General features: G+C 49.5%; 1 protein-coding gene across 5 annotated transcripts in view; it reads left to right on the forward strand.

Annotated features, from left to right (window-relative positions):
* WDR59 (WD repeat domain 59) overlaps positions 1-22,906 on the forward strand; it is a 283,191-nt gene that overhangs the window by 111,386 nt on the left and 148,899 nt on the right. For 3 of the 5 annotated variants that reach the window (XM_029608874.1, XM_029608876.1, XM_029608877.1), the window contains exons 15-16: positions 543-638; positions 8,931-9,087. In XM_029608874.1, the coding sequence (XP_029464734.1) occupies positions 543-638; positions 8,931-9,087 (253 nt within the window). The remainder of the gene's footprint in view (positions 1-542; positions 639-8,930; positions 9,088-22,906) is intronic. The other 2 variants (XM_029608875.1, XM_029608878.1) reach the window with 1 other exon arrangement.

A 22,906-nucleotide genomic window follows, 5' to 3' on the forward strand; every position in this document is an offset into this window, starting at 1 on the left:
CATGATGAATATTTTCTGCAAAGAGACCAGAGCAGCTAATGAAAAATTAAGAGGACTGCATACAGTCATGTGGACTCCTGAAGATAAATAAGAGATAATATACTATTGTTTTATACAACAAACCCTCATTTAAATATAGAAAGTATGCAAAGAGAGCCTGCCAAAATCTGGAAGAGAAAGTTTCACATGAAAAATTGCGCAATACATATACATTGATTTCCCTTAATGCTACCAATGTCCTATGTAAATATAAATGTAAAATGTCCTATGTAAATATAAATGGTTTGCATTATATTTCAGTTATGCTAGACCTCCTTACCTCGTTGTTTCTTGTAATCCAATACTATATAATCACAATGTTTATTGTAAATGTTTCATATGCTATAACTGTTTATGCGTTACCTTATACTCACAATGTTCCTTGTAACTCAATATGTTATAATCTCAATGTCCCTTGTAAACCGATACAATGTGTAAATGGTTATCGGTATATAAAAACCACTAAATAAATAAGTAAATAAATATTGTGTCCCCTGCTGCAGATCCTGAAAGACACTTCCCTGCAGAAAGTGAAGCGCAACCAGAGCTGCCTGGAACCTTGCCTGCGTCAGCTCGTCTCTTGTCTAGAGTCCTTTGTGGTAAGGACACCATTTTATGTCAAACTCTTTCTTGTTTTAGGAAATGACGTTCCTTTGTTGCAGGAGTGCACTTTGCCAGTATTTTATAGGATCTCAAAGTGGCGGACATGTAACTCGAAACACACACTGAAATTAGATCTTACTTTTCTTCTCCAATTAGAGGTTTTGTTTCGGTGTAAATCAGGAGGGTACAAATATTGACCAGATGCCCCCCGCAACTTAATTCATTGATTTCCTGCACGGGAAACATATCTTCCAAACTTTTCTGGGGCTTTTGTACATTGGAAGGATCAGCAAGGTAGCCTCATTCTTGGAGAAACAAACAGAGCAGGTTGTCGTTTACCAGTGGTGCTCATGATAGATAGATTTGCTACACCCTAGTCCAGGAGACCACAGCAGCTTTTGAGAGACTACAGTGTCTCTGCTTCTCCAAACAGGTGAACATCTGTGCTAAACTGAAAATAATAGTCTTAATGGAAAGCCAGCTTTTTGGCGAGTTGAAATCTTCTAAACTATCATACGTTGCTTTTTATTTTCCTTTTTTCTGCACAGTATTATAAAGTAGCTGTAGTTTCTTGATGGACCCCTGTTCGGAAGATCACATTCTGTAAGCATTTCTTTCCTCTTTTTTTGGGTCTCATTTTTTCTACCTTAGCACATTTTATATAAATCGCTTTCCACGTATTTTTTGTACACTTCTACAATCCACAGGAGAACAGCTGAAAATGTGAAAAAAAGAAACAGAAATCTAAAAAAGAGCTTTAAAAGATATCTGCCCATGTGAAGTTTACGCTGTATCTCAAGGTGCTTTCTGTTGAATTAAGGCAGCAGTCTGCTTCCTTAATTCAGTAAAAAGCACATTCAAATGGATATAAACAGGATGGAGTCCAGAGGGTAGCTACTAAAATGGTCAGTGATCTTCAGACAAAGATCTAAAAATGTATACCCTAGAGGAAAAATGAGAGCGGGGACATATGATAGAGACACTTTTGAATACCTTTGAGGTATCAATGCACAGGAATTGAGTCTCTCATTTAATGGGGGTAGACTGAGGAAATATTTCTATACAAAAAGGGTGATGGATGCATGGAACAACTTCCTAGTGGAGGTGATGGAGACGAGGTCAGTATTTGAATTCAAGAAAGCATGGGACAAACAGAGGGGATCTTTGAGGGACTGGTAGGGATTGCAGAGCTGAGCAGTTGCATGGATGGGCAGACTAGATAGGCCGTCATGTTTCTGTGTAGGAGCAATATTGAGTGTCAACCTCTTTTTAAATTTTCAGCTGCTTTATACTATTACATAAGAACATAAATGCCATGCTGAGTCAGACCAAATGTTCATCAAGCCCAGCATCCTATCTCTTACAGTGGGCAATCTGAAAAAATAGTTTGACTTTCTTGCTGCTCACTCCTAATCAATAACTATTTATGGACTTTTCTTCCAGGAACTTGTCCAAGCCCTTTTTAATCCCAGCAATGCTAGTTGTCTTGACCACATTCTCCAGTAACAAGTTCCACAGTTGATTGTGTGTTGAGTGAAAAATTACTTTTCCTAACGTGTAGCAGATGGACTCAGGACCAATGGGTATACTGTACTCCTGATAGCCGTTGGAGACGGAGTCAGATTTCAATCTGACGTCAGCACTACATATACCTGTGCAGGAAGCTCTGCTCTTCAGTATTTCTCCGTCTTCTTAGCAGTTTGGGACTCTACACATGCTTGCACAGCATTAGACAAAAGCCAAACCAAATAAGAAAGAAAATCTTACCTCTACAAGACGAGCCCCGCTCTTCTACGGTGATACCTAAGGGGCCCTCCCCCAGTCGAGAATTCCTGAGTTGATTTCCGAGATCCCTCACAGGTAAGCCTCGGTCCGGTAGCCGGTTCCCCGCGTGGAAATTAGCCCCCAGGAACGGGAGTGGCTGAGAGGCAGCGAGTGCAATACTAAGCGCGGCTGTGAAGGTATTCCCCTCCCCCCCCGCAGCCGGAGACCGCCCGACACGAGACCGGGAAGCGCCGAGAAAGGTAAGGTAGAAAGCTTTATTTACGTCTCCGGTCTCCGAGGCTTGGTGAACCGCACAGATCGCCATCCGGCGTCTGTCCCATTGGGTTGAGCAGCTTTGTCCAGGCTAGGCCTCGATCCGGCGCAAGGGTCCTTTCACATGGAGACCCTCCGGCTCCACCAATGACAGTACACGGACCTCTCTATCCCCAGCTGCTCGGGGAACACCGCTGGATTCAATATGGACCCAGGGACCTTTTCCTGGGTGGAATTCTTCAAAGGGCTGCAAACCTTCGTCCAGGCGCATTTGGTGCCACCTGAGAGACAGCCTCAGTTTCCACCAGAAGAACAAAACCTTCCAGGCCCCTCTCATCCTCCTCGAGACGTGCCTCCGCCCCGAGACTTGCCTCCTCCGGGCAAAAGCTTCCCCTTAGAGGACACAGACACCTCGGAGGAAGAGCTGGACTCCCTGGAGGAAGGGGAAATCCCTCCAGGGACGGAACCATACTGAACCATGATGCATTTCTTCTCCAAAGACAAGCTATCAGACCTCGTGTCTCTCTGAACCTGAAGACGCTGGCCATCCCAGGCACAAGCTCTGCAGCGGAGCCAAAGACGAACATGGTTCTGGTCGGGCTTTGTCAGGCCTCATGCCATTTCCCAATGCTGCAGGCCGTACAACAACTGATTGACCTGGAATGGATTGCCCCGGAGGCCAGTTTCAAAGGAGGATGGGCCCTTGAAGCCCAATAACCCCTGAAACCCTCAGCCAAAGAATTCCTGGGGTTCCCCAAAGTAGACGGCATGGTCTGTGCGGTCTCAAAACGTATCACCATTCCAGTCGAAGGAGGCGCTGCACTCAAGGATGTCCAGGACAGATGTGAGGAATCCATCCTTATATAGTCATTTGATGTTGCAGCTATGTCCCTGCAGATCGCTGCCTGCTGCGCTGTGGTGACATGTGCCTGCTTGTCACTGTCCAGGGATGCAACCACGTCTGTCAAAACATTAGAACCGGCGATATCGTTCCTCACGGATGTGACCTCCGACCTGGTGCGCACCTCAGCCAGGGGCGTCTCATCCATAGTGGCAGCCAGAAGGCAACTCTGGCTCTGAAGTTGGTCAGCCGATGAGACTTCCAAGATAAAACTCACGAGAATGCCTTTTAAAGGTGCCCTCCTGTTCGGAAGTGAACTGGAGAAGTTAGCTGACAAATGGGGCAAATCCCCAGTACCTCGGTTACCGGAGGACAGGAATAAAAGGAACCAACGCACCTCTCCCCGAAGATCCAAGGGCAGAGGATCCCAGAGTTTCAGACCGTACAAAAACACATACCAAGCACCTCGCCCCGCAGGCAGGGGCCAGTCCTTTCGGAACAGACACAACAAAAGGGGAGCCGGGTCAGGTCCAGGCCCCAGCTGCACCCCACAATGAGAATCAACAGACCCATCCACAGGAAGAAGCCATAGGGGGCAGGCTTGCCCTATTCTACCAAAGATGGGTCGAGATAACGTCAGACAAGTGGGTCCTAACCATCATTCGAGAGGGAATACTATCTGGTCTTCCCCAGTATCCCTCCAAACAAATTTGTGAAATCACCGTGCCACGCCCCCTCAAAGAGGACAGTGGTGGAAACCACACTGACAAAACTACTCACCCTAAGGGCGATAACACCGGTGCCCACGCACCAACAAAATACTGGGCACTATTCCATCTATTTTATCGTCCCCAAGAAAGAGGGAAAGTTCCGGCCCATCCTGGACCTCAAGTCCGTCAATCGCTACCTGAGGGTTCCTCACTTCCGCATGGAAACCCTACGCTTGGTCATAAGGGCAGTACAGCCGGGAGAATTCCTGACCTTTTTGGATCTATCAGAAGCCTATCTCCACATCCCGGTCCATCACGACCATCAGCACTTTCTATGCTTTGCGATACTGGACCATCACTACCAGTTCCGGGCGCTACCCTTCGAACTAGCTACAGCCCCTCGGACGTTCACCAAAATCATGGTTGTAGTGGTGGCGACGCTGAGGAAAGAAGGAAACCTCATACATCCATATCTGGACAATTGGCTGATCAGGGCAAAATCTCTAGAGGAAAGTCACCAGGCGACCACCAGAGTCAAGAATCTACTGCAGAATCTTGGGTGGGTCGTCAACACAACCAAGAGCTGCCTGCAGCCCTCCCAATCATTAGAATACCAAACAAGTCAAGGTCGTCCTTCCCCCTACAAGGAGAAGGAAACTGATGGACCAGTTGAGAAACCTGTTGACCTGTTTCCGCGCCAAGGTATGGGACTAACTCCAGGTCCTCGGCCTCATGACATCAACACTAGAAGTTGTCCCATGGGCAAGGGCCCACATGCGACCCCTACAACGTTCCCTACTGTTGCGATGGAACCCGATGTCCCAGAACTGCTCCGTTCGCCTCCAGCTACCGGCAGAGGTGCTGTCCCAGCTCCAATGGTGGCTACAAGAAGACCATCTGAGCAAGGGAGTAAGGCTATCCCCACCGACCTGGGTTTTGCTCACCACAGATGCGAGCCTATGAGGATGTGGAGCCCACTGCCAGGAACTGACGGCCCAGGGGTAATGGGACACGGAAGAGGCGGGATGGAACATCAACCGACTGGAAGCCCTTCAGTCAGACTAGTCTGCCTTCAATTTAGTCACAGACTCCGGGGCGAATCAATCAGGGTCATGTCGGACAACGCCAAAACAGTTGCCTACATCAACTGGCAGGAAGGAACCAGAAGCCAACAGGTGTCCCTGGAAATAGACCCCCTAATGGCATGGACGGAGGCAAACCTACAAGGGATCTCAGCCGCCCACATCACGGGAAAAGACAACGTCACTGCGGATTACTTCAGCAGAGAGAGTCTAGACCCAGGGGAATGGACGCTGTCGACCACAGCCTTCCAGATGATCGTAAACTGCTGGGGAACGCCAGCCAAGGATCTTCTGGCAACCCGGTCCAATGCCCAAGTTCCCAAGTTCTTCAGCCGCAGACGAGAATCTCAATCCCAGGGAATCCCTCGTCCAGACCTGGTCACAGGAAGACCTGCTGTATGCATTTCCCCCATGGCCACTACTGGGCGGGATCATCCGTAAGATAGAACACCACAGAGGGCTAGTACTTCTAGTGGCCCCGGACTGGCCAAGTAGGCCATGGTACGCAGACATGCAAAGACTTCTAGCGGGGAACCCTCTGTGTCTACCACCACACAGGGACCTACTCCAGCAAGGCCCGATCCTCCACGAAGACCCAACTCAATTCTATCTTATGGTCTAGCCATTGAGTGGATTCGCCTGAAGAAGAATGGATACTCGGGGGCAGTGATTGACACCTTACTTCGTGCACGCAAGTTTTCCACGTCTCTAACATACATACGAATATGGAGAATATTCGAAGCCTGGTGTGAGGACCGCAACATCCTCCCGCGAACAGTCAAAATCCCCATGATCTTGGAATTTCTGCAGGACGGCTTGAAGAAGGGGTTGTCTCTCAACTCCTTCAAGGTTCAGGTGGCCGAGCTGGCCTGTTTCAGAGCCAAAGTGGGCGGCATCACGCTATCATCCCATCCAGAGGTATTCAGTTTCCTGAGAGGGGTCAAACAAATACAACCACCACTAAAGTGGCCGTTGCCCCTATGGAATCTCAATCTAGTATTAGACTTCCTAGCAGGAGCTTCCTTCAGACCTACTCACGGTCTGTCACTATGGCTCCTGACCTTGAAGACTGCATTCCTAGTGGCAATATGTTCAGCCTGTTCCATCTCCGAACTTCAAGCACTATCCTGTCAGGAATCGTTTCTTAGATTCACACCGGGATCCATACAGCTCCGCACTGTCCCCTCCTTCCTTCCAAAGGTGGTTTCTAATTTCCATCTAAACCAAACCATCTTGCTGCCATCTCCAGATGAGCATAAGGACTCTGAAGACTCACACCTTCTTCGCCATCTGAACGTCGGCAGACTCCTAGTTCGATACCTGCAAAGATCGGAATCCGTACGAAAGACTGACCACCTATTCATACTTCACAGCGAGAAGAAACAAGGGGAAGCGGCCTCGCGGGCAACCATAGCCCGCTGGATCAAAGAAGTAATCAAGGCGGCCTACGTAGAGGCAGGCAAGCCTCCACCTCTACAAGTCAAGGCCCATTCCACAAGGGCCTAGGCAGTATCCTGGCAGAAACCAAGATGCTGTCACCCGCCGAGATCTGTTGGGCGGTGACGTGGTCCTCCATTCACACCTTCTCTATGTTCTACCGCCTGGATGTGCAGGCCCGGGAGGATACAGCATTCGCAAGGGCAGTATTAAGTGGGCCACAGGCAGCCTCCCACCCGGTTCGGGAGTAGCTTTTGTATATCCCATTGGTCCTGAGTCCATCTGCTACACGCTAAGAAATGGAGAAATTACTTACCTGATTATTTCGTTTTCCTTAGTATAGACAGATGGACTCAGCATCCCACCCACGACTGCCCTAAAATATGGAAACCTCGGGGGACAATCCCTGAGGGCAAGACAAGCACGGGTAAGCCAGACCTTACCCCAAGTTAAGACACCCATAGTTGCCAGATGTCGGCATTTCTCAGTTGCGTGCACTGGCGGTCTCCAGCTACAAATCACGTCAACTGGTCTAAGTTAATCAAGTTAATCCAAGTTATTCAAACACACATATATCCACAATTGCTTTTCGAGGAGAATACTGAAGAGCTGCACTTCCTGCAGGGGTATATGTACTAGGGGCTGACGTCAGATTGAAATCTGACTCCATCTCCAACTGCTATCAGGAGTACACTATACCCCTTGGTCCTGAGTCCATCTGTCTACACTATCAGGTAGGTAATTTCTCCATTCTTCAATTTGTTGTATATTTATTTAATTTATATTCCGCTTCTGTGCACTTCACAGTGGATTACATTCAGGTACTGTAGGTATTTCCCTATCCCCAGAGGGCGTAAAATCTAAGTTTAGGTTTTGGTTAGAATAAAATCTCAATAATTTATTAGAATTAAGTCTCAATTCTCATATCTTTCCTGAAGTCTTCTTGAATATTTTAAATCTCCTTATGACAGTACCAATGGGCACAATCCTCTCAGGTGCAGCACACTTGAGACATCTCTGCTACCTATTAGTTTCAAAGAGTGTCCCCTAGTCCTAGAACTATTTGAAAGGAAAAATAATCATTCTCAGTTTACCTGTTCCAGCCCACTCATGATTTTGTAGATCTCTGTCATATCCCCTCTCAATTATCTCTTCTCCAAGCTGAAGAGTGCTAACCTGTTCTGCCTTTTCTCCCTAAGGGAGCTCTTCTAGCCTCTTAACCATGTTTTATGCCTTTCTCTGTTCCTTTTCTAATTCCACTATCATTTTTAAGATGAGGTGACTGGAATTGCCCACAGTACTCAAGGTGTGGCTGCACCATTCATCCATACAGAGGCATTATGGTGATCACTATTTTATTCTCCATTCCTTTCCAAATAAATCTTAACGTTCTGTCTGTGCTTTTGAACACCACCACTCATTGAGCTGAGGATTTCAACATACTGCCAACATTGTCTCCAAGATTCTTTTCCTGCACGGTTGCTTCTAATGCAGAACCTATTATTTTGTATGTAAAATTAGGGTTATTTGCAATTGTCCACATTATATTTTGTCTGCCATTCAGATTCTCAGTTCTTCAGTCTTACAAGGTTTTTCTTGTAAATGCGTCCATCTGCCAGCCGGTGCCATACACTTTCAATATAAGAAAATATTTTGGGGAAAACAAATGATAAAAAGAATGAAAAGTGCATACTTAAGATTATATATCTGTCTTCTTGTCCTCTCTGATGATGTTTAATAAAATTTGATAGACCACCAAAAAGCCATAGCATTTAAGTAGTTCACTGATGGAGGCAGTAAAAGTGTCTGTGTGATAAATGCTGTATTGTAAGTCAGTATGTGATTCTGACGGAAGTTCTTTTTACATATGAAAGTGTTATCACTTGCAATTGTGAAGCAGGGAAGGCTGTTCGTGAAGGTTTCCACAGTGTAGGGAAAGTGTATCCCAAGAGATTGTTACTGCACAGGAAGCAGAGTTCAGGTCTGCCTGTTGAGACTCAGTGAGGTCAGAGACATGGCAGTAGTGATGTGCTCAGGGAATACAAGAGAAGGCTGATGAACCTAAAGCAAGGTTTCTTTACCAGCCGTTCAACAACTGAGGATGGAGCTTTTCTGGTGATATCATGAAGCAATGGTAAGAGGATGAAAAATATAAATAATGGTATGACTTTTCTGTTCCAGAACCAAGAAGACAGCACCTCCAGCAACCCCTTCTCTCTCCCAAACTCAGTGACGCCCCCACTACCCACTTTTGCCCGGGTACCTAATGCCTATGGTTCATATCAGGATGCCAATATACCTTTTCCTCGGACTTCGGGAGCCAGGTTCTGTGGTGCAGGTGAGCTCATCCATCAGTTTGCTCTAACTGTCCACAGAACACATTCATTGTACATACATATATTTATTTTATCTTTCTCATAAATAACATTCCCTGTACATTCCCAGATCAGTCCAGACTCCTGGTTTTATGTCTCCCTTCCAGCAGATGAAGACAGAGAAAGTTTAACTGACACTGCATTATAACCTAGCGTGCCTCCTGCAATTTCTCAGTATTTCTTTGTCTCCAGCAGATGGTAGATGTGCATACCTGCTGTCTCGACTAAAGTTTAAAAAAAAATTTTTTTTTAAATCTCCCAGGAGGTTGGCAGGCCCTAGGGGGGCTATCCCTCTTGGTCTTGAGGTGGATGAGCAGAAAGTTGGGGACCCTTGTTTGCTCTGTCCCAGATAGCCGGGGGCAGAAAGCCGGTGTATTCAGCTCCCTCTGCCCCAGGAGGATTGAAGGAGCCTGTTGCCCATCCTCAGGACAGGAAAATGCCTCTTCTATTCTTTTCTCCTCTTCTTAAACTTTAAAAAAAAGAGAAAAAAAGGAGCAGAGTTGTGAGGGCTCTAGCCTCTTAACCATTTTTTATGCCTTTCTCTGTTCCTTTTCTAAGGCTTTGCCTTCTGTCAGGTGTGGGTGGTTTTCACCGAATATGGCTCGGCATTTGAAGGTTTTCCCCTGCGTTCTCTTCCCGCGGGTGGCCAATGGGGGAGCATGCTGCGAGGCTTGAAGTTTGTTGGCTGTGGGGATTTGCGTGCACGACTCGCGTGCAGCAGCCGTTACTTCTGCTGCCTCCCGTAGGGAGAGGGCGATTCCAGCATGTCCAGGTGGGGTGGGGGGGGGGGGGGGGGGGTGCGACAGGTAGTGTGCTTGTGCAGGCATTGCTAGAAGACCAGGAGCCGTTTCCTGTCTGTGCAGGAATGTCGGCCATCTTGGCCACATTTGCCGCTCGTACTGAAGCCACGAGGGGAGGTTCCCTCCTTCATTGTCCCCAACTAATGGGAACCCTGCACAGGCCCGGAGGGCTCGGGGGGGGGGGGGGGCGGCAGAGGACTTCCTGGGGGAGGAATCTGACAGTTCCGCCTTCTTTTCTGCGGGCTACGTTCACAAAGCTTATAGAATCTGAAAGTCTGCAGGACGGCATGGGCCCAAGCGTGATGCTTCTACTGAGCTTTGGCCCAAGAAGAGATTCAGAACCGCAGGAAGACTGGAGGCTACCAGGGCTCGATGAATACTTGGGGAGCCCACGCCGCATGCTGAGGGGGCCGAATTCCTGCGCCCCCCTTGGGGCAGGAATTCCGGGGAAGATAAGGAGGAAGGCCCGCCTGTTGATGGTGATGATCCGAAGGTGGTGCGGCTCTTCCGTAGGGAAGAGTTAGGGCCCTTGATTCCCCATGTTTGAGGTGTTGGGAGTCCAGCTTCCAGAGTAGGAGTCCGATCAGGAGGATGTGGACCCGCTTATGGCTGGCTTATGGGGCCCAGTGAAGACTTTTCCTTTTCATAAGTCCAATAAGCAGTTGGTGGTCCAGGAGTGGGACACTCTGGAGACTGGATTGAAGGTGGGCTGGGCGATGGGCAAATAGGAAAATTGGTTCTTGCCTGCTAATTTTCGTTCCTGTAGTACACGGATCAGTCCAGACTGCTGGGTCATTATGCCTCCTTTCCAGCAGATGGAGACAGAAAAACTTGAAGGGCACCCTCTCTTAACTCAGTGTGCCACCTGTGCCTCTTCAGTATTTCTCTTCTCTAGCAAATGAAGGTGGCAGAACCTGCGGTCCTCTGTTTGTTTAACAAAAAACAAAAGGAGATTCTAAACTTTAGAGGATTCTGTCTTCAGGCATTCCCTTATTTCCATTGTTGGATCAAGCAAGTTTTACAAAAAAAAAGGAACACAAGAGGATCTTGCTGTGCTGTTCCTAGTTGTAGGTTGAGCTAGGGGTCGGGGGCCAAGTAGCTCACGGACCCCTGGAGCTATTGAGGGTTCTGAAGGTAGATGCCTCCGTGTTGGCAGTAACTAAGAAGACGAGTGTTCCAGTAGCTGGGACTGCTGCTTTGAAGGATTTGCAGGTCAGGAGGCTTGAGGTCCATCTGAAGAAGATTTTTGAAGTGTCTGCGATTGGCATTCGGGATGCGGTTTGCAGCATTTTTAAGCTTCAAGTGGGGCTGCGTTGGGTCCAACAGTTGCAGTCCGACAAGTCCATGTCCTGGAAGCCGGAGTAGCCTATGACGTGGTTGCGCTGTATGACCTCATCCGGACATCCTCTAGGACCATAATGGTGGCGGTCTCAGCAAGGAGGCTGTTGTGGTTATGAAACAGGTTGGTGGATGTCTTTTTCCAAGTCTCAGTTAGGAGTACTACCTTTTAAGGGGAAACTGCTCTTCGGAGAAGATTTGAAGGAGCTGGTAAAGCATCTCGGGGACAATAAGTTTCACAAGTTGCCTGAGGATAAACCCAGAGGAGCGAGGTATTCCCATTCTGGGTGTGGGCGGTTCCGAGGGAACAGGCGGTTTCGTCCAGGGAGATCGTCCTCCGGTGGGCAGAGACCAGCCTCAGGGAGGCAGCAGTCCTGGAACCAGTCCTCTCCAGACAGGGTGATTCTGGAGCCAAGTCAGCACAATGAAATGAGGGTGGTCCACTCCTCCGTCCCGCTTATAGGGGATCGTCTGACCCTGTTTTACAAGGAGTGGGCCAGAATCATTACGGACCTGTGGGTCTTAAGTGTGGTAGAACAAGGTTACGCTTTAGAATTTGCTCGTCCACCTCGGGACCGGTTCATGGTCTCCCCTTGTGCTTATGTGGAAAAGAGGTGGATAGTACAGCAGACTCTCGTTCATCTGTGAATGCTTGGAGCCATTGTTCCCATGCCCGGGAACGAACAAGGGATGGGTCGTTATTCCATTTACTTCATGGTTCCAAAGAAAGAGGGGATTTTTTGTCCATTTCTGGATTTGAAGAGCATCAACAAGGCTCTCAAAGTTCCTCGTTTTCATATGGAAACTCTCCGCTCTGTAACTGCAACGGGTGCAAGGGGGAGTTCTTAGTATCTCTGGATTTGACTGAGGCATACTTGAATATAGGCATATAGGTTTCTGATGTACACGATTCTGGGCATGCATTTTCAGTTTTGCGCTCTGCCGTTCGGGTTGGTGATGGCTCCAAGAACTTTCACCAAGGTGATGGTGGTGGTCTCAGCAGCCCTCCGGAAGGAGGGGGTACTAATGCACCCATATCTAGACGACTGGCTCATTCGGGCGAAGTTGGAAGACCACTGCAAGCAAGCTGTGGATCTGGTATTACAGCGCTTACGGTCGCTTGGCTGGATAGTAAATTGGGCCAAGAGTCATCTCGTCCAGTCTCAGGAGTTGAAGTTTCTGGGAGCGTGTTTCCATACCAAGTTGGGGAAGGTTTTTCTGACAGAGGAATGCATTGTCAAGTTGCAGTCACAAGTTTGGCGTTTGTTGGAGAATCAGATGCCCAGGCTTTAGGATTACATACAAGTGCTTGGCTCCATGGCTTCCACACTGGAGCTCGTGCCTTGGGCGTTTATTTATTTATTTTATTTATTTAATAACTTTTATATACCGACGAACGTTGGGAACATCTCGTCGGTTTACATAGAACAGAACTTAGCAACAGGCTTTACAATTATTGCATAATTAAATAAGGAACATTCAGAACATACAAATAACAGATTAGATTATATAAGTAAAATTATCAAAGTGGGATACGTGAAAGAGGTTATCTAAACGGGGGGGGGGGGGAGATTCTGATATATAGGGGGGTATCCACAATTAAAGGAGGTATATATACACGTGATTGGGAACCAAATTTTTATATACAAATTTTTTTATATACAATATGTAGTCCTGATAAAATTCACTTTATGGGAGGTATGGGTGGAGAGGAGGATTAAAGTAGAGGGAGGGGGTAAAAGGAGGTGGAAAATAGGTGGGGGGAGAGGGAAGGGGAGAGGTTAGGAGTTGGGGGGGGGGGGGTGGGGTGAGGGTGGTTTGCCCAAATGAGGCTTCTGCAGATGGTGCTTTTTCCTGGTGGGATCCGTTGTCAGAAGAATTTTATCTTCTGCTTCCGCTGATGGATTTTGCCAGGTCCAGTCTCTCATGGTGGCTTGCTCGGGACCAGTTGTGTCGAGGAGTGGTCTTGGATGTCCCAGAGTGAACATTGGTCACCACCAACGCCAGTTCTCCGGTTGGGGAGCTGTCTGTCAAGGTTGGTCGGTACAAGGGCAGTAGTCGCCAGAGGAGGCGTCTTCTTCTATCAGTCGCCTAGAGCGAGGGCGGTGCGGTTGGCACTGTCTGCATTTCTCCTTCTCGTGCACGGCCATCCAGGCAAGATCTTGTCCAACAATGCAACTACGGTGGCTTATATCAACCGGCAGGGTGGTACCAGGAGGCGAGCGGTTGTTCAGGAGGCTCAGGAGCTGATTTGCTAGACAGAACACCTGACGTTGCTTGTGGCTTGTCACACAGCGGAGTCTGACAATGTGCAGGTGGATTTCCTCAGCTGTCAGAAACTGGATCCCAGGGAGTGGGAGCTGTCAGAGGAGGCAATGGCTGTCATCAGTACCAGATGGGGCATGCCATGTGTGAACTTGATGGCAACGCAGCGAAATGCCAAGGTGGCCCATTTCTTCAGTTAAAGAAGGAGTTGATGCTTTGGTTCTTCCCTGGCTGAGGGATGTCCTGCTATATATGCTTCTGCTGTGGCTGCTGGTGGGCAAGATATTGCAGCACGTGGAGGTCCATCAAGGAGATGTAAATCTAGTAGGTCTGGAGTGGCCTCTGAGGCCCTGGTTTGCAGACCTGGTAAATCTGGTGGTAGACGGCCTGCTGCGGCTCGCTTATCTGCCAAAACTCTTGCGGCAAGGTTCCATATTTTTGGATAAGGCGGATTGCTTCTGTCTCGTGGCTTGGCTTTTGAGAGGGAGTTCTTAAGGGACAAGGGCTATTCTGAGGAGGTTATTGCTACTCTTTTGCAAGCTACGAAGTCTTCCACCTTCTTGGCATATGTGAGAGTCTGGAAGGTATTTGAGGATTGGTGCTTGTTGCAAGCCTGCTGTTCCTATGCGAGCCTCTATAGCAAATATTCTTACTTTTTTCCAAAACGTTTTGGTGAAGAGGTTGTCCTTCAATTCCCTCAGAGTACAAGGGACAACTCTGGGATGTCTCTGTGGCAAGGTGCATGGAGCGACGCAGTCTGCACACCCGGATGTAGTGCGTTTTCTCCATGGAGCAAAGCATTTGCGTCCCCTGATTCAGAAGCTCTGTCCCTCCTGGAGGCTTAACGTGGTTTTGAAAGGCATGTGTGCTGTGCCATTCGCGCCTCTCAAAAGGGCTACCATAAAGGATCTATCGTTGAAGGTGGTTTTCTTGGTGGCGATTTGTTCCACCAGACAGATCTTGGAGCTTCAAGCCTTGTCAGGTGGGGAGCCTTTTTTGAGAATTTCGGATTCGGGGGTTACCTTGAGGATGGTTTCGTCGTTTCATGTCAGTCAGTCTGTCTGTGGAACTTCCAGCTTTCCCAAACTTGGAGGCTACTGTGTCTCATGTGAGGGAACTATGGCTCTTGGATGTCGAGCGCTCATTATTGCAGTATCTTAAAGTCACTAACACCTTTCGGTTGTTGAATCATCTTTTTGTATCGTGGAATGCTGCGAAGAAAGGTCATAAGGCATCAAAAGCCACGATTGCGCGGTGGTTGAAGGAAGCTATTGGATCTGCATATCTCTGTCAGGGATGTCCACTACCAGAGGGCTTAAGAGCTCATTCTGCTCGTTCCCAGGCAGCGTCCTAGGCCAAATGCCAGCAAGTGTTGCTGCAGGAGATTTGCAGGGCAGCCACTTGGAAGTCTCTGCACACTTTTGCCAGGCATTATTGTTCGGATGTCCAGGCCCCAGAGCCCGGGGGCTTCAGTGAGAATATACTTCGAGCGGGACTCTCGAGGTCCTACCATGTTTAGGGAAACTTTGGTACATCCTAGGAGTCTGGACTGATCTTGATACGTACAGGGAAAGGAAAATTGGTTCTTACCTGTTAATTTTTGTTCCTGTAGTACCACAGATCAGGCCAGAGTCCCACCCAATAGAGGTGGAGAGTTTTGGAGAGTCTGCTCAATCTGTTATGGTACTTAATCTGAAGAATGGCACAGATTTTGTTTGGTCCTTCATGTTTTGTTAATTGGGACAAGTTTATCAGTTTTGAGGTTTTCCCTCTGCCCACTGCTCGTTCAGGGAGGATGGATTCATGTTATTCTACTATCTTGGCTTTGGTACAGGTCAATACTGAGGTACTGCAGGAGCTTCTCTAGGTTATATGGTAATGTCAGTTAAACTTTTTCTGTCTCCATCTGCTGGAAGGGAGGCATAAACCCAGGAGTCTGGACTGATCTGTGGTACTACAGGAACGAAAATTAGCAGATGATAACCAATTTTCCTCTGCTTATCAGCGTTGTCATCTCTTTGCCACTGTTATTCTCTTTCATGAGATTTCTCTTACACCACCTTATCAGACTCCTTGCTAGGTCCTATTCCAGCCTCACCCACTGTCTTTCTACCTTTGGATGGAGTAACGACACAATCTTGATCGGAAGTTGTGGCCTGCACTATTAGAATGTCTCACGGGAGTCGAGGCCAGAATATTAAAGCAAGATCCTATAGGACCTCCGAGAGCTGTCTGTTCTACATAAGCTCTGGCTGCCGCATCTCAAAAAAGATATAGTTACGATGGAGAAGGTACAGAGGAGGGCGACCAAAATGGTAAAAGGGATGGAACAGCTCCCCTATGAGGAAAGGCTGAAGAGGTTAGGGCTGTTCAGCTTGGAGAAGTGAAGGCTGAGGGGGATATAATAGAGGTCTTTAAGATCATGAGAGATCTAGAACAATTAAATGTGAATCAGTTATTTACTCTTTCAGATAATAGAGGGACTGGGGGGCACGCCATGAAGTTAGCAAGTAGCACATTTAAAACTAATCGGAGAAAATTATTTCACTCAATGCACAATTAGGCTGTGGAATTTGTTGCCAGAGGATGTGGTTAATGCAGATAGTGTAGCTGGGTTTAGAAGAGGTTTGGATAAGTTCTTGGAGGAGACGTCCATTAACTGCTATTAATCAAGCTGACTTAGGGAATGGCCACTGCTATTACTGGCTTCAGTAGCGTGGGATATACTTAGTGTTTGGGTACTTGCAGCCTGGATTGGCAACTGTTGGAAACAGGATACTGGGCTCGATGGACTCTTGGTCTGACCCAGTATGGCAATTTCTTACCTGTGTTCATGTTCTTGCTTCCCACCGTGGATCTTTAACTGGAGACCAAGGGACCAGGGAAAAAGCATCCATTTCCTGGCGTGTAGCCAGATGGACTCAGAACGAATGGGTATAGTATCCGCGTGCTAGCAGTTGGAGACAGATCTGACGTCAGCACGGGGTATATATACCCCCACAGGAAGCGTAGCAACTTAGTAATTTCCGTCTCCAAAGCAGTTTGGAGAGCCTGCACGCTCGCTCTCCAAAGCAGTTTGGAGAGCCTGCACGCTCGCTGAGCGTATTTTCCAAAAAACTTTCTATTTTCTACTTTCTTCTTTCTTTCAACGACAACTTCTGCAACATCGAGCCCCGCACTCCTGCGGTGATACCCTAAGGTCCCTCCCCCAGTAGAGTTTCCCGGGGTGATTTCCGTGATCCCCCGGAGGTCTAAGTCCTCGGTCCAGTGGCCGAATCGCGGCAGGGACACAGCCCCCGGGCGAGGTTCGGGTGAGGCTTGCGAGGCGCCTCGGTCCCGGCGTGGACGAGGCAGCGGGTGCATATCCTCAAACGCGGCGGTGAAGGTACTTGCCCTCTCCCCCCACAGCCGGAGACCGCCCGGGTTCCAGCCGGGAAGCGCCGAGGATCAGGTAAGGCGTACATCTCTTATTTCTGGTCTCCGAGGAACAGAGGATCGGCGGCGTGGCACGCCGTGGAGGGCGCCATTTTGTGGGCCTTGTTCAGGTATTGAGCGCTGGCTCTATTCCTCCTTGTGCCTATATTGCCTTATTGCTGAGAGCATATTGAATGCCACTGAGCGTGTATTGCTAACCGCATATTGTTGAGAGCCTATTGAATGCCATTGAGCGTGTATTGCTAACCGCTTATTGCTGAGAGCCTATTGAATGCCATTGAGCGTGTATTGCTAACCGCATATTGCTGAGAGCCTATTGAATGCCATTAAGCGTGTATTGCTAACCGCTTATTGCTGAATGCCTATTGAATACCATTGAGCGTGTATTGCTAACCGCTTATTGCTGAGAGCCTATTGACTGCCATTGAGCGTGTATTGCTAACTGCATATTGCTGAGAGCATATTGCATACAATTGAGCTGTTTTCATGGCCGCCTATTGCTGAGAACATATTGCATATTATTATGGTTAAGCGCCTGTTGTATTAAGCGCATATTGCTGCCGCATATTATTATTATTGTGCGCCTGTTGTATTAAGCGCATATTGCTGCCGCATATTATTATTTTTGTGCGCCTGTTCTATTAAGCATTCAGCGCATACTTTTCAATGGAACAGAACGCCTCAGCGTCTTCAGCGGCGGCGCCGCCTGCCTCAGACATTAAAGCCCTTCGCCTCTGCTCTGCATGCCAGCTTAGAGCCACGCACAGTGAAGAGCCAGACTCCCTATGTGCCCAATGTGAGGAGGCCGTGGGACCCTCGGGCCAGGACCAGTCTCAGCCACGATTTGCTGGCAGTTTCCCAGGGGCTACCCCGGATTTAGCAGGCAGTCTCGACCACTCGGGAATCCCGGGGGATCTTGTACCCCGGCGATTAGAGGCTGCTTCAATTTCCTGGGTGGATCTCTTTAAGGGGATTCATGCCTTTGTACAGATGCAAACGGCTTCCCGTCCAGGCCCTGCGGTTCCTGCTGTTCCTGCTGTTTCTGCGGTTCCTGCGGTGGCTGTGACTGCTGCGGCTGCCGCTGCGGCGGCGGCTCCTGCAGATCCTGTTCCTGGACCCTCACGCGCTTATCGTGAGCGGGACCTCCCGCCGCTGGACAGTCCAGATCAATCAGACCAGGAGGTTTCACCGGACGAGTCCGAACTCCCGGACGAGGGGGAACTTCCCCCAGGGATTGAGCCATATAGAACCATGAGGCGGTTCTTCCCTAAGGAGGATCTCTCCGACCTGGTGTCTCAGTGTCTGGCGGAGTTGGATATTACAGGTTCCAGCGCTACGGTACCCTCTGCGCAGAACCTCCTGCTGGAAGGTCTTCGTCCTACAGCCCGCCATTTTCCATTCTTGCAAGCGGCACAACAACTGATAGATTTAGAATGGGTGGCACCAGCGGCTTCCTTCAAAGGGGGCCGGGCCCTGACGGGCATGTACCCATTGGCACCGGCTATCCAGGACCTGCTGGCGTGCCCTCAGGTGGACGCCTTGATTAGCGCTGTGGTCAAGCGCACTACCATTCCAGTTGAAGGGGGGACGGCCCTCAAGGATCCTCATGACCGGCGACTGGACGCCATTCTGAAACAGACCTTTGAGGTGGCAGCTCTATCTTTGCGGATCGCGACCTGCTGCACAGTGGTGACACGTGCCTGTTTGTCACAGGTTAGGAACAACGCTCCAGCAGCGGACATGGAGTCAGCTCTTTCGTTCCTCACGGATGCTGCATCAGACCTGGTCCGGACAACAGCTAAGGGGATCTCATCCTCCGTAGCCGCCAGGAGGCAGCTCTGGATCCGGAGATGGTCAGCTGATGCGCCTTCAAAGACACGCCTCACCAGATTGCCCTTTAAGGGCTCTTTCCTGTTTGGCATCGACCTTGATAAACTGGCCAGTACATGGGGTGCCTCTCCAGTGCCTAGACTGCCGGAAGATCGGTTCAGAAGGGGCCAGCGCGCCTTTCCAAGGCCCTCCAGGGGCAGGAGTTCACAGCGCTTTGTTCCTTACAGGAGTCGCTACCAGGCACCATGTCCTCGGCCAGGAATCAGTCCTTTCGGACCAAGCAGCGCAAGAGGGGAGCAGGCCTGGGCTCGGGTCCCAGCCGCGCCTCCCAATGAGAATCCGCAGATTCATCTGGGGGACGGAGCCATAGGGGGCAGGTTAACCCTCTTCTACCCCAGATGGGTCGAGATTACGTCGGACCAGTGGGTCCTCGCCATTATCCGGGAGGGATATTATCTGGACTTTCATCATCTCCCTCCGGACAAGTTTGTGGAATCTTCATGTCCCATCCACAAGAAGGCAGCATTGGAAGCTACCCTGGCGAGGCTCCGGTCCTTGAAAGCCATCATCCCAGTACCTGCCTGGGAAGTGAATTCTGGACACTATTCCATTTATTTCATGGTACCCAAGAAAGGGGGCACCTTTCGGCCTGTGCTGGACCTCAAGTCAGTCAATCGATACTTACGGGTCCCGAGGTTTCGCCTGGAGACTCTGCGCTTCGTCAAGGCCGCAGTACAGCGAGGAGAATTCCTCACGGCATTAGACCTGTCAGAGGCATACCTGCATATCCCGATCCATCCGGATCATCAGCGCTACCTACGCTTCAAGGTTCTGGGTCGCCACTTCCAATTCCGGGCTCTGCCCTTCGGATTGGCCACGTCACCGCGGACCTTCACCAAGGTGGTTGTCGTGGTAGCAGCAGCCCTCAGGCGGGAAGGAATTCTGGTCCATCCCTACCTAGACGATTGGCTGATCAGGGCGAAATCACGAGAGGAGAGCCATCGGACAACCGACAGGGTGATCGCCCTCCTGGAAAGCTTGGGCTTGGGTAATCAACCTCAGCAAGAGTTGCCTACAGCCTTCCCAGTCACTGGAATACCTGGGAGTACAGTTCGACACGCAGGCAGACACAGTCAGTCTCACTACCAAGAGAAGGTTGAAACTTCAGACGCGTATCCAGTACTTGATGGGAGCCAGTCGGCCCATAGCTTGGGATTATCTGCAGGTTCTTGGTCTCATGGCATCCACCCTGGAAGTGGTACCTTGGGCAAGGGCCCATATGAGACCTCTACAACACTCCCTGCTCTCTCGCTGGACCCCTTGTCTACGGAACTATTCCATGCACCTACCTCTGCCTGCCAGAGTCCGGACACAGTTACGGTGGTGGCTGCAGCCCGACCACATGAGCAAGGGGTCGAGGATGTCCTCCCCCACGTGGACTCTGCTCACCACAGATGCCAGCCTGAGCGGCTGGGGAGCACACTGCGAAGGACTCACCGCACAAGGGCGGTGGCGCGGAGAAGAGTCAGCGTGGAACATCAACCGTCTAGAGGCTCGGGCAGTCCGATTGGCATGCCTTCGATTTGCTCACAAACTGAAGAACAGAGCAGTCAGAGTGATGTCAGACAACGCCACCACGGTGGCATACATCAACCGTCAGGGCGGAACCAGAAGCCGACAAGTATCTCTGGAGATCGCCCCACTGATGGTTTGGGCAGAGGCGAATCTTCAGGACATCTCCGCCGTCCACATTGCCGGGAAGGACAACACCACGGCAGACTTCCTCAGCAGAGAAAGTTTAAATCCGGGAGAGTGGCAGCTGTCACCCACAGCCTTCCAGATGATTGTAGATCACTGGGGGATTCTGGACATGGATTTACTGGCGGACAAGTCCAATGCTCAAGTACCCAGATACTTCAGCCGCAAGCGCGACCCGTTCTCACACGGAATCGATGCCCTGGTCCAGCCATGGCCTCCAGGGACTCTGCTATACGCCTTTCCTCCGTGGCCTCTGCTGGGCGCCATCATCCACAAGATTCAGAAACACCGGGGCCTAGTTCTTCTAGTGGCTCCAGACTGGCCAAGAAGACCCTGGTACGCGGACATGAGAAGACTACTGACAGGGGAGCCTCTTCCCCTGCCTCCTCTCAGGGACCTGCTACGTCAAGGTCCCATCCTCCACGAGGATCCAGCTCAATTCTCTCTTACGGTCTGGCCATTGAGAGGGCTAGACTGAAGAAAAGAGGTTACTCGGAGCCCGTGATAGATACACTCCTCCGAGCTTGCAAGTTTTCCACATCCCTCACCTATGTAAGGATCTGGAGAGTATTCGAGGCATGGTGCGACACTCATGGCACCAATCCACATTCGACCACAATCCCTGTTGTGTTGGATTTCCTGCAAGATGGACTTCAGAAGGGTCTCTCCCTCAGCTCCATCAAGGTTCAGGTGGCTGCGCTGTCTTGCTACGGCCCCAGGAGGGATGGCAAGGCCATCGCCAAGCACCCAGATGTTTCTCGCTTCCTGAAAGGAGTCAAGCATATTCGTCCGCCACTGAAGTGGCCTGTGCCCTTATGGAACCTCAACCTTGTTTTGGATTTCCTCGCGGGATCCACCTTCAGACCCCTTCGGGGCCTGTCTCTCCGTTCTCTCACTTTGAAGATGGTGTTTTTGCTGGCTGTATGTTCAGCACGCCGCATCTCAGAGCTACAGGCACTGTCCTGCCGTGATCCCTTTCTCAGGATCACTCCTGAGGCTATCCATCTTCGGACGGTTCCCTCCTTTCTACCTAAAGTGGTTTCACAGTTTCATCTTAACCAAACCATATCCTTGCCTACCACGGCGGGTTTGAAGAAATCTGAAGAAGGGCGCTTATTACGCCATCTCGACATTGGCAGATTGCTGCCCAGATATCTAGAAGTGACACAAGAAGTACGAAAGACGGACCATCTGTTCGTCCTGCACAGCGGGAAGAAACAAGGTGAAGCAGCCTCTCGGCCCACCATTGCCCGCTGGATTAAAGAAGTTATCAGAGCAGCTTACGTAGAGGCTGGGAAATCTCCGCCTCTACAGGTCAAGGCTCATTCTACCAGAGCACAAGCGGCATCCTGGGCGGAATCCAGGATGCTGTCGCCTGCGTAAATATGTAAAGCGGCGACGTGGTCCTCCCTCCATACCTTCTCCAGGTTCTACCGTCTGGATGTCCAGGCCAGGGAGGACTCAGCATTTGCGAAGGCGGTCCTACATGGTCCTCAGGCAGCCTCCCGCCCAGGCTGGGAGTAAAGCTTTTGTACATCCCATTCGTTCTGAGTCCATCTGGCTACACGCCAGGAAATGTTGAGATTACTTACCTGATAATCTCCTTTTCCTTAGTGTAGACAGATGGACTCAGCATCCCGCCCAGCTGCCTGTGTACATGGGTTTCACCGATTCAAGGTAAGCCATGTCATCTGTTTCCATAAGAGCGTACACTCTACCAGGTGTCCACGCCTTCCGGTTGGGAATGCTGGCGGTCTCCAGCTACTATCAATCGGTCAGGGAAATCCTGTTTCACTATTTCACTGAGCGTCAGTACACACATCCATAACAGCTTTTGCAAGGAAGATTACTGAGTTGCTACGCTTCCTGTGGGGGTATATATACACCCGTGCTGATGTCATATCCGTCTCCAACTGCTAGCACGAGCATACTATACCCATTCGTTCTGAGTCCATCTGTCTACACTAAGGAAAAGGAGATTATCAGGTAAGTAATCTCAACATTTTTGTGGCTCTCGAGAACTGGTGTTGGTCACCCCTGATATATAGATAGGAATTCTGCTTTGCCAGCATAGCAATGTTTCCTTTCTCAGAGTAGAGTCCCTTCTTGCATCTTTATCTCTGTTATAAAGTTCATGTTTATGAAGAATGCAGTATAAGCTTACATTTGTGTAAACAATCAAAGACAAGTATGTTGAACAGTAGTGATTCTAATGGTCATAGCAGCAGCTATATACCACCCAATAGATACTAGTAATAATAACCATGTGTCCATTTCAATTCATCTGGAGCTGTGTTCAGCTCTACCATGGAAGTATGAAGCAAATTGCAGATGAGTTTTAATAGCAGTTCAGAGT

This window comes from Rhinatrema bivittatum, chromosome 7 (assembly GCF_901001135.1).
Source record: "Rhinatrema bivittatum chromosome 7, aRhiBiv1.1, whole genome shotgun sequence".
NCBI classification, from domain to species: domain Eukaryota; kingdom Metazoa; phylum Chordata; class Amphibia; order Gymnophiona; family Rhinatrematidae; genus Rhinatrema; species Rhinatrema bivittatum.